A 16,910-nucleotide genomic window follows, 5' to 3' on the forward strand; every position below is an offset into this window, starting at 1 on the left:
TTTCTTTGGTTGGCCCCCAGTGTCCCAGTCCGACCCTGTTAGTGAGCATTCTAATTTGAGTGATGTGACTTTTAAAAAAAATCACCTATAGGTCTGTGAGCATGGAGTAAAAAAGGATCCTTATCTTAGCTAACAACCTCTAACCCCATTTAGATGGTCTGTTTGAATTAGGGCATCTTAATGACATGTATTTATGCTTGAAAAAAAATTTGTTTTCCCTTTTGATGTTGCATGTATAAAGCTGTCTGTACCACCAGCCTGCAAACCAACAGGATATAAGCCCGACGAAGGCTGCAAGGCCAAAAGCTTGCTTATTTTTATTCATTTTTAGTTAGCCAATAAATGGTTTCATCCTGATTTAAAACTTCTAGCATTACATTAGCAAGAGCTTTTCAAATCACTGGCGCCAAGAAAGAGCTGGTAGTGTGAACTAGCACTTACTGATACTATCTTCCACAAGTCACAGAAGCAGAATTTGCATCTCCTGGGCCTGATTGATTGCTCTATTTTACTTTCCTGTGCGCTTCAGCATTGATCTTACATTTGTTCCTGGGATAGGTGTTATGAACCTGAACAAAAGAACAGGAGATGTCAACAGTTTGCAGCAATACAGACACTTATACCAGGAAATAAAGTGCAATTGTTCCTCACTTATTAACCCCTGTGTCTCCTTCCCTATTGTTTCCTCCCCACTAGCCTCTAGATTGTAAGCTTGCAAGGGTAGGGACCGCCTCCCAGTGTTTCTCATACTGCTGTAATTTACCATATGCACATAACTTTAGAGATATCTCAAACTGCACATGAACTATGTATGTATTTGTGTTTTTACTATTGAATGTCATGACTGTACAGTGTCTTGAATTTCTCACATGCTGTATATTTGTTCCCCAATATTTGTTTTGTATTATGTACAGCACTGTGGAAGATATTGCCGCTATATAAATAAATAATAATAATTGCAAGGCACTCTTGGTGCAAAATATGCATATGAAACATCAAATGCAAATTAAATGCAAACAACATGGGAGTTTCTAAATGCTTTTAGCTTGATCTAGCAACACAGGTTACATTGAGGGGCAGATTGTATTGATGATCACTGTAATGTTCTGTCAGCCCCGATTTAAAATGGATACATCTTTGTAGAGCGTTATATCTCAGAATCTCTGTAGGGTGTCAGAACTTAGGTTTAATAGCCTAACAGACATCTGCTGTCTGTCTAAAGTAATGCTAGACATGCACTTTAAACTGTATGCCACAGAATTTTTCCTTAGATATCATTACTACTTCTGTACAAGTATCGCCCAAATTTCAGCAGATACCGTATCCGATGAAATATCAATTGAAATAAAACACCACTAACTACTTTCAATACAGTACAAAAATACAGGATTGTCCATTTCATACTGGTATCCCTGCACGATCCTATGGCCATTTGATTTGATTAAAGGGGACCACACCCAATACAGTTTTTTTTATTTTATTTTTTTCCCATTGGTGCGTGGCACTAATAGAGTAACGAGCAGTGCTCCCCTGGCATTACTGTGCACAGGAAGTGCATGCTACCAGCTTTTCGCGCATCAGGCCCATTGTGTCTAAGCACTAGTTAGTATATAGCATTTTATTTCAACATTCAAACTTGGGATTCTACTTTAAGTTTGTGTGTCTAAAGCGTACAGAGTAATCACTTTTAGCAGGCTGAAAGGTTTCTCTACATACCCGGTCACTGCACTGTGAATTATGACTGGAAAAAGAAATGAGGAAAATTCCGGGCATTTGTTGCAGTAGATAAATAGTTTTCCTGAGCTTGCTCTTTTTTTCCCTCTTCACCTTTATAATCGTTTTATTCCCAGACTTGCACTTTTGTTTCAATAATGTTAGTCTGAAGACTGTAAAGGTCATTTGCAATACCTTCATTGTTCTTTTCTTGTACTTCATTGTTGGAACTAAGTGAATTGCAGCAATGCCCCTACTTCTCTCAATTGCCTTATTGATTACACAAATTTAAGATTTGGAATTTGATAATTGTATACACCTATACACCTTGATGGACGGTATTTCTTTTTTTACTAGTTAAACATTCTTCTCACCTTTAATATATTTGATCTAAAGGTAAGACTTTCGTAATGAGGTTGTATTGTCCTGATTATTAAATTGTGTGCATCCATGAAATCTACAGGAATAGGATGAATATGTTTTACCTACAGTCTGAACCATATTCTGAGGGGGAAGCCACAAGTGCACACCATTTGCAAGCTTTTGTTTGGGTTCTTTTTCACTTGCAATCGCAAATTGCAGATTGAGTTTTTTTGGTAATTTTTTTCCCCATGATAAAAATTCGCTGCATTTTTTTTTTTACTTTTCTGTGTGCGGTTGCTATTTTGTTTGAATTCTACCGGCTGGAAAAGTCGCATTTTTTTCAGTTTGAAAATTGAAAAATGTAAGACTTGATAGTTTATTAGTACATTGAAAATAATTAGATAATGTTTAAATTCTGCCAACAGATCTGATGCAATCTTTGTTCAGATTTTGTTGGTGTACGCCACATCTGAGTACCCAGTCTCATCTTTGGTGTATAGCACAGTGTGTGGCTTTATATGGGCTACACACTATTGCTCCTTTTCCTCTTTTCATCTGTACTGTGAACAGGAAGCAAGTGCTCGTGGGATAGCACAAGTCTTCTTCTAAATAGTTTTTCAAAGTTTTCTGGGAAAAAGCACCACAAAATCACTGGTGTTTGAACATGAACTATGCTTTTTACTGCAATACTATCCTTTTTAATTAAGCACAATTGCACCAAAAATCGTGCAGGCGTTGGTTTGTGGAAAAAGCAAAACGTATTAATAGAAAAAGAACACCGCAATTTACATCTTAATCGTGGTGCTGTTACAATTAGCAAAACGCGAGTGATCCACTTTCTTGAGCGGATCGCAGCAATTGGAAAAGGAGCCCTACTTTCATTGTATTCTTGGCCGCCTTCTGTCATTTCTTGATACCACCAACATAGCAGCCTATGGCCCTTATTCAATTCCCTTTTTTCCTAAGTTTTCACCTAGGAGATCATTTTCATTTTCAGTTTAAAATAACTTTTCAGCACTCTGCAAATGAAGAAGCACCAATAAGTCAGGGAAAACAGTGTCAAAATTATTTTCTTGCTTGCTTGGGCCTTTTATTGATAACATGTGCAATACCACCTAGAAGAAAAAGTGAATTCAATCAGGGCCAATGCATTGTAAGACGGTTGAAGCCCGCTGTCTGGGTGTCACCCTGGACTCTGCACCCTCCTTCACCCCCACATCCAAAACCTCATAAAGTCTTGCAACTTCCACCTCCGTAACATCTGCAAGGTCTGCCCTTTCCTGACTTATGTCATCACCAAACTCATCCATGCCCTCATATTTTCCCGCCCTTCTGTCTGGTCTCCCTGTGACCCGAATTGCCCTGCTGTAGTCTGTCATGAACGCAGCAGCGAGAATTATCCACTCCTCCCATCACTCCACCACAGCGACTCCCCTCTGTGAATCCCTCCACTGGCTTCCTATCCAGTCCAGAATCAGATTCAAGATATTGTGTCCGGCCGACAAATCTGTCCACAAAACCTACCCAGCCTACATTTTCAATCTTACCCAGAGGTACACGCCTAGCCGCTCACTCCGCTCCTCCAATGAACCTCGCCTGACTGCCCTCCGCATAACTCAATCCCATACATGCCTCCGGGACTTCTCAAGAGCTGCTCCAACACTATGGAACTCCCTACCTTCCCCCCCTTAGTGTTTCCCCGTCCTTCAACATCTTTAAGAAGGCCCTCAAAACTCACCTTTTTACTCTGTCCTACCCCCCCCCCCCCCCCAACTAGTGCTCTAAACCTGGAGCTAAGCTCTGGTCCCCTACCTTTTGTGTCCCTCCCTCTAGGTTGTAAGCCTTTGGGCATGGCCTCTTCCTTATGTTTCCTACCTGTTCACGCACCTCCATCACCGTACACCCAACCTATGGATCTGAGTGGACTCTTGAGTGAACTCGACTTGCCTAATCTCCATGCTCCCATCCTATGACTGACTAAGCATTACCTTGTACTCATAATGTGCTGCGTGATCTGGTTTGCATGTATTCCTGTATTGTCTTATTGCTGTATGTCACCCCTAAATATTGCCTGTAACCTTAACTAATGTACAGCGATGCGTAATATGTTGGCGCTTTATAAATACAATAAATAAATTAGAATATGAGACAATCTTATCTTTATCTTCAATCTCTCTCTGCTCTTGTGTGGCATCTGCTGCCCCTGTTCTTGCCCAACCCTGACCACTCCCCCACTGGCCTGCATGTTAAAGGGAACCTGAAGTGAGTAAAAAAATAAGTGGACAAACAGGACGCAGGAGAGCAGAAAGAGATTGATGAGTAGACTACCCGGGAGGTAAGTATGATGTGTTTATGTTTATTTTGACTTTTAATTTTCAGTTCAGGTTCTCTTTAAACTGCTACTTCCTGTGTAGTTGCTGTTGAATAATGTTGCCTACAGTTTTGTTAATGACAAAATTATCTTTCATTTCTCATTTTGTGATTGATGAACTTCAGTAGTAGCATTTAGCATTAAATTTCAAGTTCTGTATTCAGATTTTACGGAGATCTTAAAGGGGAACTTCAGCCTAAACAAACATACTGTCATCAAGTTACATTAGTTGTGTTAATTAGAATAGATAGGTAATATAATCTCTTACCCACCCCGTTTTAAAAGAACAGGCAAAGGTTTGGGATTCATGGGGGCTGCCATCTTTGTCATGGGGGCAGCCATCTTTTTGGTTGAAAGGTGGTGACAAGGAGCAGGAGACACAGTTTCAACTGTCCTGTGTCCTGATTACCCCTCCCAGCTGCACATGCTAGGCTCCAAATGTCAAATCCAAAATGTAAAAAAAAAAAAAAAAATTGCACCAAAACAGCAGAATGAGAACAACAAAATCAGAAATCCCATCATGCTTTGCACAGCATCAGGGGAAAAAAGCCCGGGCAGTTTTCTTCTGTGCAGCTAAAAATGAGGCTTCTTTAAGAGAAACAAAGTTCTGATGCTGTGAAACTGTTAAAGAAACACCAGGCCTTTCCAGTGCTGCTGAGTCGATTTTTAGTCCGGAGGTTCACTTTAACTGGACCAAATGATAGAACTGTATCCATGGGGTAGAATGACCGGGAATCCCACTTGTGCTGAGAAAAAAGTGCATGTACAGTAGTTCACCTTTGTATATTGTAAGGATTACCAGCAAACATTCTGTCAGATTACTTTGCTTCGATGTGCCTAATTCTAGGTACACATAATACAATTTTCTGACAGATTTATTGTCAGATCGATTATTCCAACATGTCCGATCTGAATTCCAGTCAATTTTCTGATCGAATTTTCTATAGAAGTGAACGGAAAATCGATAAGGGGCCAATTAGTTGCAATTCTCATGGCACTGTAAACATTTGACTAAATAGCTATCCCACTCAAGTTTTTATGGATAATTTTCTTTTAAAAAGCAGTGAACTTTTTTTTGTTTTTTTCAAAAAAAAATCTGTTACCTCAGGCAATCAAAAGGCATGATATATGTATAATAAATAAATACAAGCACATAAATATTCAGACGCAATTCCTCCTTCTTTACCCAGACCTCTGTTTGTAATGAGCTGTGTAATTTGCTACTATAAGTACATCATGTATGTAAACTTTTTAGAGGATCAGTATCATAAAAATGTAAAATACATGCATATGAGATTTGTCCATATTTGTTACATTTGTCTGAGAGTAAAATATACTATACATAGATTTTTACTACCTAGTGTGACAGCAACATGAAATAAAATCAGTCATCTGACTGGTTGTGGACTAGTCCATTTCCTCATAGGGGATTCTCAAGGTTTTGTTTACTTTAAAAAAAAAAACACCTCCATGGATGGCAGTAGTACAGTCCAAGTGGCAAACTAGTGTGCAGGGAGTAGTCTAGCCCGCCAGCAGCTCTGTAATGGTCCTTTCTTAGGACTTTACTTTGCATTATTTTGACAGATTCTGCCACACTATGGAATTGCAACGAGAATCGCAACAGCTGAAAATTGCTTCAAAAAATGTAATTTTTGGTGTGAAACAGCCCTTATGCTTTCCTGTCTTGCAGCTAAAGAATATGCTGTATAGTTGGTGTATGTATGTATGTGTATGTATGTGTATGTATATATATATATATATATATATATATATATATATATATATATATATATTCTAATAGACTGGTGTTATACTTTATTGTTGTGAGTTTAAATTTGACTTTATTCTTTTTGAGATACTAGACCTTTATTATTCATGTTGAGTCAGCTTACATTTACCTATGTTAACCGCATGCTGTTGAAAGAAAATTAGCCTTGTGATGGATGTCTCTTGGAAGCTGTGCCCTGCTTTGCATTGCAATTTTTTTTTCTTGTAATTTGTCAGCTTTGACTTTTTCCTTCTTATTATTGTATAGAATAAGCTAAGTCATAAAGACACAGACCGTTCTTCAAAGTAATATTTCATCCTGTGATCCAGTCTGGGCTATGTTTCTGTGTTGTATGAGGAAGATCTCCTGTCCTCTAATTATATAACTACCTCCTGCTACTTCCATCTCAAAAACATTTCCAGAATTTGTCCCTTCCTTTCACATGATTCATTAAATTGCACCAAAGACTTACTTTATTCTGATTTGATTTTTGTGCAGTTATTTGATAACCTATACTTTACTTGATTGTTTATAAAACTAGTGTATTTAGATATTGTGGTATACAGAGTTTTGCGGGCCCAGGATTTATGTACAAGTGCAACATTGTAGAAACACCACAGTCCTCTACTTCTACTGTCATCTTTTGTTTGTGTAGCTGATCAGCTGATCAGTTTGATCAGCTGATAGATTTGTAAGGTCCTGATTTCCTGTGATGACTTCCTGGTTTAACACATGATCAGGTCCAGCAAATAAGAACCTTACAAATCTATTAGCTGATCAAACTGATTACATGCTTCTCCATGAGTTCTCTTAAAGAAAACCTGAACTAAAAATTAAAAGTCAAAATAAGCATACACGAGTCATACTTACCTTCCATGTAGTCTACTCCTCAGTGTCTTTCTCCTGTCCTGCGACTTGTTTGTTCACTGTGATCAAGGGAATTTTCCATCCTCCATTTTGAAAATGGCCATTACCCATAACAGCTTTCTGGTCAGCACACAGTTAAACTGTAACATCGCTCACTTGAGCCATAGGGAAACGTGGACATTACCTGGTACATCCGTTTTCCTCTCAGCTATAACTGACAGCAACTGATATTTTACTGACAGCAATTGGTATATTTCAGATCTGACAAAATATTGTCAGAACTGGAAGGGATTATTGTCAGAAGAAAATGGTGAGCTTCTGAACAGAACTGATGGCAAGGTAACTATGCAATGTTCATTTGAAGTTACCTCATGTGTTTATTTTAAATATTTTTACTCAGTACAGGTTCTCTTTAAGCAGGGCCATCCTAAGTCGTGGGCCATGCCCAATTCATCAGAGGCACGTAATCGGCTAAGAAACCCAGGGTCCATGTTATTTATATTTATGGTTGGTGTATTATATGATTTTTTTATGAGATGTAATTCTATTGGTAGCAATTATTGTCACTATTACTCATGTATATTTGATGGTAGATACAAACATATGCAATTATTGTGGTACTATACATTTATTATTGCCATACCCCACCTCCTTTACTCTTTACTCTCCTGGTGCAACCTTTTGGTTTTTCTCCTTTTGTTCAATTGTCTATATTGACCTGTTGCACAGGATATTGTGGTATTTTACAATATAATTCGGTCATTAACTTTTGGTAGTGCTGACCTATGGCTTATTGGTTGCCTTTTGCAAATTTCAAAAAGCTGGTTTGTCATGTAGTGTGATCTACAGCTCTCCAGTGCTCTCCAGCAGTGTCAACAGCAGCTACAGAGTGCCTAAAATGACCTGTGAAATGATAAACATGTACATGAAGCCCCATTCTTGCTTAGAGCTAGGCTGTGTTCCTTTTTTTTTCTCTCACTGCAAGTGTTAAAAAGGAACTGTAATCAAAATAATGTAATAAAATTGCTTATTTTTGTACAGTATCTATTTATAAATTATTTAGTCAGTGTTTTGCCCATTGCAAAACCTTTCCTCACCCTGATTTACATTCTGAAATGTATTACAGGTGGCGACATCTTTAGTCCTGTCAGGTGTGGAATGTTTATTTCTGAGAGTTCCAAAGCCAGTGAAAATACTGCCTGATCTCACATAATGTTCTAGGACAGCCTTTCTCAACCCTTTTAGAGTTGAGGAACCCCTAATAAAAAAAAATCAAGTCTTGGGGAACCCCTGAATAAATTTGCATCGGTTGTATGTGTTTTGCCTTCTACCTACTATTATACATCTTTTGTTTAACATAAGGAATACAACAATTACCCTTAAGTGCAGCAATCATCGCACATATAAAACGTAACACTCTCCCCAATATGAAATGTACCAATCACCTCCCTATAAAATACAGCAATAACGCCAAATACAGTATACAATCCCATGCAGCATATCCACCCCCTTGTCACACTCAAAGTTCAACTATTGCCACTGTAATCATTGGTGTCAATGGGATTCAGAATGTGCCCCCCCCCCCTATGCACAGTGTGCAGACTGCCCCTGTGTGTGTGCCCCCAATGCACCCATTGCTGTCATTGCTGTCAGTGGGCTTAGATTGGGTTTGTGTTTACTTTTCCTGATCTTTGGAATGACAGTATACTGAACGGTCCCTTGGCTAGTAACACAAGATAAACATGTCCAGCCCGGATGTATATAAGTGTGCTACATTGGGACACTGTGTGTTTATTTACCCATCATTCTTTACTCACATTTCTAGCTGTATGTTATCTGCACAATATATACAAATCTGGGCTGAACATATTTAACCTAGGTTACCAGTAAAGGGATGTTTCAGTGCACTTCATTCCAATCCGGATACAGTAAGATCATTGCACTTTTACCATGTGCTTCACTGCTCATGATTGCTGGTGTCATTTAAGTGATTGTTATATTCATTCCAATCTACACTCAGTAAGATCATTGCACGTTTACAATGTGCTTTACTGCCCATGATTGTTGGCGTCATTTAAAGGGACTCCGAGCTCTAAATAGAAACAAAATTGGTACTTACCTGGGGCTTTCTGCTGCCCACTGTAGGTCGGGAGGTCCCCCGGCGTGGTCCTGGCTCCTCTCCCGGTCCCTCCGCCGCATACCACATCGGGGCCGGGTGTCGGGCTTCCACTTCCTGAACCAGGACGCTCTTCGTCATTACGCCGGCCCCTGCGCGTCATCATGGCGGCCGGCGTGACAGTACTGCGCATGCGCGATTTAACCGCGCATGCGCAGTAACGTCACGCTGGCCGCCGTGATGACGCACAGCGGCCAGTGTAATGACGAAGAACGTCCCGGTTCAGGAAGTGGGAGCCCGACACGTGGCCCCGATGTGGTATGCGCCGGAGGGACCGGGAGAGGAGCCAGGAGGACGCCGAGGGACCTCCCAACCTACGGTGGGCTGCAGAAAGCCCCAGGTAAGTACCAATTTCGTTTATTTTTTGAGGTCAGGGTCCCTTTGAGTGATTGTTATGTGTCCCCCCCACCCCTCGGAATCGGGGTGTGTGTGTGTGTGTGTGTGTGCGTGCGTGCGTGCGTGCGTGCGTGCGTGTGTGTGTGTGTGTGTGTGTGTGTGTGTGTGGTATTGGATAAAAACATAATCTACAAATGTGAAAGCCTTGTATAATTAACAATTCTGGAAAACTAAAGCAAATACTTATGAAAGTGTAGGAAGATGGTGTATGTACAGCTATTCTGTGTATAGACTATTTCTTTTTTTAATTTTCATGTTCAGTAGTGATGCATTGTGGGAGACCACAGTCGCTCATTTAAAGCTGAATTATCATAAAGACCTTCTGTTTAAGAAGGCAAACTACACTGAGCGTTGGCTTTTTTAGCAGAGCTTTTTGTTATCAAGTCCATTATACTTTCCTCGTGGTTTTGGGTAACCCCGAGCTGCTTGGGTATTCTGTTTTACTTGATATGTACTAATCATCTATCCCTGTTTTGACACAGTGATGCTGCTTTCTATAGACTTTTTCTCCCCAGGCGTTCCTCTCCTGTCTTGTGTAAAGATTTGTGTGGAAAATGCATTATTTACTAAAAGTATGTTTGTATGTCCTTGTAATTGTAATGGGGCCCGTTCATTCAGTATATCTCACCTTTTAGTCAGTCATGTACTGCTATAAAGGTCCTGGTAGTGAACAGCAGTCATTGGATAGCTAAGATAATTAAGTGAGATTTCTGTGAGTTTCCCAAATATGTCTCAATAAAAAGGTGCCTCAGTCCTCCCTATGTTCTTCTAAATATATTTAAGTGTATCACCTATTACTAGTTTGTTCCTCATAAAGTACTGGGAACAGCTCTAATTCTATGAAGCAGTTAGACTATGTCTACATAAAAAATTACCCCAATAAAAATGCATCTAACATTTTGATATACACTGCACTTATACGTAAGTATGACACCAACACTTTCAGATTCCATGCGCATGTAAAATAACTTAAAATGAGGCGTTCATCAACAATGCAGTAGACTTGTATTACCCACAAGCAGTGTGTTGCATATTGAAATATTTGCAAAACAAATGAGGCAGAGCATACCAGTACAACATAAGCAAGGCCACACACACATGGATTTTATGGTTTGCTTCCCGGCAGGTTCAATTACCGTACTTTCATGGAATCTGTTGTGAATCGATGCCACCAAAATGCCCAGTCGTATGGAAATATTTGGTTGACCGGGCGGGGCAAGAGCAGTTGTCATTTGGCAATCCATAGCCTTGCTCTTCATCAAACAGTACAATGGGGATTATGCAGGAGAACAGAGGCGCCAAGAGGATAAAAGGAAGCTAAATGAGCTTAAAAACCAAATTATTGGTAAATAGAGGAGGTAGTGGTGGACTTACCTCCTCCAAGTAGACACACAACGACTGTAGTAAAGACAGTCAATATATTTTATTTATGAACTCCAAATATTCAGCGTGTTTCGCAGGTTTGATCCCGCTTCATCAGGCAATAACAACGGAGCAATAGCATATGTGGTCAGTAGAAGAGCCAGGCACCTCTGTGTACAATGGGGATGTTCAATTGCAGTTCCTTGCAGGAATCAATTGAACATCATTCTGCAGTGTGTCAGTGGAATAGATTCCTCTCTGAATTGATTTTGATGATTTTTGATGATATAGGAACTGATTGGAAACATTAGGCAGAAATTTGCTTGTGTATGGAGTGTTTTCAGATGTTATCGGCATATAAACTGTATACGCTAATGAGTTTAGAAGATAAAATTTACTCTGTAGGATCAATAGAAATAGTTCCAAACCACACTATATAAGCAGGTATAAACACAGCTTCAGTTATTTTTATTTATTTTACCATAAGTATAACCCCCTGGGTAATATTTTACACCATGCATTCAGGTATTGACGTCCCTATATCATCAAAAAAACAAATATTACAAATCTAATGCATTATTGATCAGGGCTGTTTTAAAGTTATTTTAGACACACTTAAGTGTAAGTATGCTAACTGTGTAAGAATCGCAGAGCTCATTGGAAGTATTAGAAGCTTTTTGTATTGTCACTTATGAAGTAGACATAAATAGCAGATGAGAATAAGTTATTGTTTAGTCTGGAGCTCTCTCTTACTCACTGAGAACTGTCATTATTACTAAGTGGTATGTATTTACTTTAAGTAATAATCTGTTTTTCTTTTTAATGCAGGCTCTGTACAACTCTATTAAGAATGAAAAGCTGGAATGGGCTGCGTAAGTATAATTATCTCCTAATTTTTATGTAAAATGTTTTGAGATGGTCAAAAGCATTACTATTAGTTCGGCCACAGCAAAGTTAGTACAATGCATTTGGCTATATTTTCAAAGGCATCTAAAATATAGAGCTTAATGCGTAAATCGATTTTGAAATGGAGTATTATTAAAAAAATTGTTTCCATTTTTCTTCTGTAAATTATTATTCCTTGCAGCTATGGACACCTCATTCCCAAGTTCTCATTTTTTTATTCCCAGTTAAAAATCATCAGGTTTTCAGCAGTAAAGGCTTCATTTATTTAAGTTGGAAGTGCTGGCATATAGAGGGAACACAGATCTGGTCCTAGACAGACAACAGCTTTAGTAATGCTTACTAATATATTGTAATGTATATAGTTTTGCATGAAATTTAAGAGAGTGTGGTGAAATTCCACTTTTGTGGAGATATAAAATTGATTCCTTCACCGCACTCCCATACATTGCTGAGGTCAGGGTTGTAACTAGAATGTATGGTGCCCTCAATCCCCTAATCCCACAAGTGCAGCCAGCCAATAAAGAAACTACCCCCTCTCCCCCCAGCTTCTCCTGCCTACAAACAAACCACCTCCACCCACACACAAACCAAAAACAAAAAACATTCCCTGCCGCCTCCTCCCACTTCAGAGTAGTGCAGGGAGCAATGTAATATTTACCTGCTGCAGCAGTGCAGGTCTACACCATTTATCACAGCCGCTCGCTCTATATATGTGTATAAATAGAGGCAATTCCATAGGGTCCGTAAACTAAAATACAATATTGGTATGTCCTAGACTGGGTTTAATTCAGCTATGTGAAAAAGTAACAATAATTCATAAATGGGGTCTACATGAAAAGGGCGCCGGTAAAAAAGGGCGCCTGGTGGAGCCCATATATAGCAACTTTGGCTACAAAAAAGGTGCCTGGTGTAGCCCATATAAACTTCGGCTACAAAAAAAGGCGCCTGGTGTAGCCCATATAAAAACTTCGGCTACAAAAAAAAAAGCGCCTGGTGTAGCCCATATAAAAACTTCGGCTACATTAAAAAAAGGCGCCTGGTGTAGCCCATATAAAAACTTCGGCTGCAAAAAAACTCTGGGAGGTGTAAATTACTATTCCCCCTCCACGGCGCCATGGATAGTGGGGGAATGAAATAATTCGGCTTCCAGTGCTTGTAGCCCATATAAAAACATAGGCTACAAAAAAAAGGCAATAATATGGGCTACAAAGGGGCACCTTGCTGTAGCCGAAAACCTTGTAGCCGAAAAAAAATATGGGCTACAAAGGGGCGCCCTACTGTAGCCGAAAAAATATGGGCTACAAAGGGGAGTCCGCTTGTAGCCTATATCAAAACTCGGGCGCCCTTTTCTACACCTTGTAGCCCATATTTCCAGAAATAACATTGATGTCTATGGCGGCGCCCTTTTCATACAGGCAGCTCGGGCGCCCTTTTCAACCGATCCCCATAAATGACTCCATTCTAAAATAAATAATATTTCATAACATTGAATGGCAAACAAAAAAAAATGTAACAGTTTATGGAATTGTTTCAATAAATATTACTCCATGTTACCATTGCAGTGAATTGCAGTGCATTGTTGGAAAGTGCTGCATGATGCATTTTAGAATACAGAGTTGCTTTTTCTTTTCAAGTGGATACTTTCAAAGACAAAATGCATCCCCGTAAGGCCTCTTGCACTTCAAGTGATTCCGATTCCGCTTTTTAATCAGTTTTTACATCCGATTCAGATTCCTCTTTGCAGTGTGCAGGGAGCAAACTGCAAATCGGAATCTGAATCGGATGTAAAAACTGATTGAAAAGCGGAATCTGAATCGGAATCACTTGCAGTGTGCAAGAGGCCTAATACACGGTGTAAACCGCAGTCCATATGTATTTCCGCTGTACTGCAATAATTGAGCAGTAAGGGGCTTAGGGCCCTTTTCCACTATGAAATGCAATCGCGATTGCGATCGCAATCGTGTTTCAATTTCCACCATGCGATTGCGATTGAGCTACTATACTCATTATAGTACTGCTCAATCGCATACAAAACGCGGCAGGACGACGATTGCGCTTTTACCAAAATCGCATCGCAATAATGGAAATTGCTGCTACAGTTTCCATTAGTTTTAATATACCTTGCAATTTGCGATCAGAATCAAATCGCAGGGTAGTGGAAAAAGGCCCTTAGCCTTTGTTTGGCCTATGATGTAGGGAGACTCTGGGGTCAGAGTAATAAAATGTGCAATGTTTACTGCAGTTCAGGTCCCCAAACAATCACATCTGTGCCCCTGTAATTAGACACAACACGCACACCATTTACAATGGTTTACAAGAGAAATATATTCTGAAGGACTGACCCACCTTACGTCGTTATCATGCAATATAACACTTTAGCTTACATTTTAATATATAGTAAATGTGGTTACACTTCCAGAAAGTAATTCTCACAATGGATTAATTTTATGCTTTCTTATACTGAGATCACATCAAAATGAAAGAAACTTTACAAACCGCCCAGTCTTATTATTTTAGCCATGTCATAAAATAAAGCCACGGATACCAGTGTTAAAAATAGCGTCCGTCTTCACACACTTTAAAAAACGGATCTGCGGGATCCGTTTTAAAAACTGAACAGAGATTCCAGATTTGCTGGTACTTCACGGAGCCCAGATACACGGAGGGGTACTGAAAGGCAATACAAAAACTGATCTCCCTGTATACAGGCTACTTTGCACACAAAAACTGAAGGGAGATCTGGGTTGCCTACTGCCTGCTCCTCCCCTCAACGTTACCCCTCCCATAGGTGTCCCCGGGTAGCCTGAAGGGGGTAGCAACCAGGAAAGGGGGCAGTGTGCACTGCGGAGGGGAAGGTGGTCGGCTCCCCCTATCTCACCTTGGTCCCTTGTACCCCCTCCAGCTATTTGCGCTATACGTAATGTAATGAGCAGCGAGCAGGAAAGCAATTACCTACTTCCTTCCTCTGCTCACCGCATGACTTCCTGCAATGCCGCCCACTGAAGTATAGAGGGCGGCATTGCAGGAAGTCACGCAGCAAGCGGTGAAACGCAAGGAAGGTAATTGCTTCCCTGCTCGCTGCACATTACATTACATATAGTGCAAATAGCTGGAGGGGGAGACGTGACGGCGGACCAAGGTGAGGGAGGGGGGTCCGACCCTGTGCCCGCTGCCCCCCGTCTTTGCTGCTACCCCCTCCAGCTCGGCGCCCCCCCCCACCCACGGCCAGGGCTGGGGACATGTTTTTAAAAATTTAAATGGACCTGGAAACGTATGCTGCAGAAGGGCAGCAGGGATCTGGTTGTGTTCAGTTTTTAGAGCCCGGACCACGGATTGGTTCTGTTCAGATTGTAATGTGTGTTAGCAGCAGTGCAGTTAATGATGTCAGTAAATGACCCTATATTCTGTATGAAGAGAATGAGCAGCATACCACTGATAGTCAGTATGGTTCTCTATCTGCTCTTAGTAAGCAGCAGAATAAATACCCTGGTCCTCTTGGTCTGCAATCAGCTTACTGATCACTATTACTGCAGTGGGGAGTGGTAATGCTTTTGCACATTGTATATTATCTTTAATCATAGCTCCGACTGCACAGATTTATCTCGTCTATGCTTTTTAGCTCTCTGTTGTCTGCTTTTAGCAATGACTCACTTGCTTTTGCTAATAACATAAATATACCACCGGGAAATGTAGCTACAGGCTGTGATTTAATTCTGATTCATAACCTCCTATAGGCACTAGGCATGGTTTATATTCTGGCTTCCAGCAGTTCTGTAAAAATAATAGACACCACCAGTCGGTCTGTAAAATCAACATTTTGTGTTAAATGAACAATGACAGATAATACATATAAATTGGATATTCCAGCTTATATCTATTAATTAACTGTGCAGTTTTTGATTAACTTTTCAACATGATAGAATTCATGAATAGTCTGTTTTATCCTTGGAATAATTGTGGGTGTAGATGAGACAGAAACCCATTGAGCACATTGGCTTTGATGCATCCAGGACGTTAATGAAGGCTTGTGAATTGTGAACTTAAAAGTGGAGTGGAAAATGATAGTCTAAAACACTTTTTTTTGTGCTGGGTCTTACATAAGAAAATTGATCAAAATTTAGTGTCGGTATATTCCTTCTGCAAAAAGCCAAGAATGATATATTTCTGGTGCTTTTTCTTTGCCCATACTGCTCATTTCCATGTGATGATGATTGCACCATACTGCCCACGGTAATCTCTGCTGCTATGTGTATCTCCATTCATTTTTCCTTGTATTCCTGTGCCTTTAATACTGCCATATTGCAGCGAGGTACTCTTCCTGAACAGAAGGGCAGTTCAGGCAGCACTAATGTTGATGTCCACACCTACAGTGCATCAGTGTAGTGTGTTTAGCCTTGCTTCCCAATCATTCCTGCTGCATCAGTATTAGTAGGGGATGAACGGCACTTTTTTGCAGGAAAAAAGCATGGTTCAAACGTGACTCCACTAGAGACCGACTTACAAGGTGATGGCAAAGACACATAGCAGCAGAGAGGGTTGTAGAAAACACATGATTACACCCATGCTGACCAGCAGTTACACTGTCAAATGCACTGATATCTTCCACTGTGCTTTAAACCGTAAATATAAAGTCTTGTCGCTGAGCGCTTCCCTCAGCAATGCAGATGGCCGTGTGTTATACACAAAAATTTGGTATCTACATTGCTCTCCATTGCATCACTGCCCCATTCAATTATTCTGACTTTGACAGCTCTGTGTTGCACTGAATATGGGTAGCAGTGTGCCATCAGACAGTGCTGTCTATGCATTTTCTGATTTCCTTGCATATCACACACAAAACTGCATTGCTGATATCTAATCAGCAATGCGACAGTGTGCTCAGGCTCTGATTGTCCCTCAGAGTTTCACAATCTAATCCCTAGCCATATAGTCATGTGTCCATCAGGGTCCAAGCCCAATTTTTTTTTTTTTTTTTACTACTCTGGATC

General features: G+C 40.2%; 1 protein-coding gene across 8 annotated transcripts in view; it reads left to right on the forward strand.

Moving 5' to 3' along the window:
* Positions 1-16,910, forward strand: part of PSD3 (pleckstrin and Sec7 domain containing 3) — a 674,009-nt gene that overhangs the window by 499,341 nt on the left and 157,758 nt on the right. For all 8 annotated transcript variants that reach the window (XR_011020476.1, XM_068233673.1, XM_068233674.1 and 5 more), the window contains one exon: positions 11,845-11,888. Coding sequence is in view for 5 of the 8 variants with exons in the window: in XM_068233673.1 (XP_068089774.1) it covers positions 11,845-11,888 (44 nt within the window). In the remaining 3 variants the exon portion in view is untranslated. The remainder of the gene's footprint in view (positions 1-11,844; positions 11,889-16,910) is intronic.

The sequence above is a fragment of the Hyperolius riggenbachi genome, chromosome 1 (genome assembly GCF_040937935.1).
Source record: "Hyperolius riggenbachi isolate aHypRig1 chromosome 1, aHypRig1.pri, whole genome shotgun sequence".
NCBI classification, from domain to species: domain Eukaryota; kingdom Metazoa; phylum Chordata; class Amphibia; order Anura; family Hyperoliidae; genus Hyperolius; species Hyperolius riggenbachi.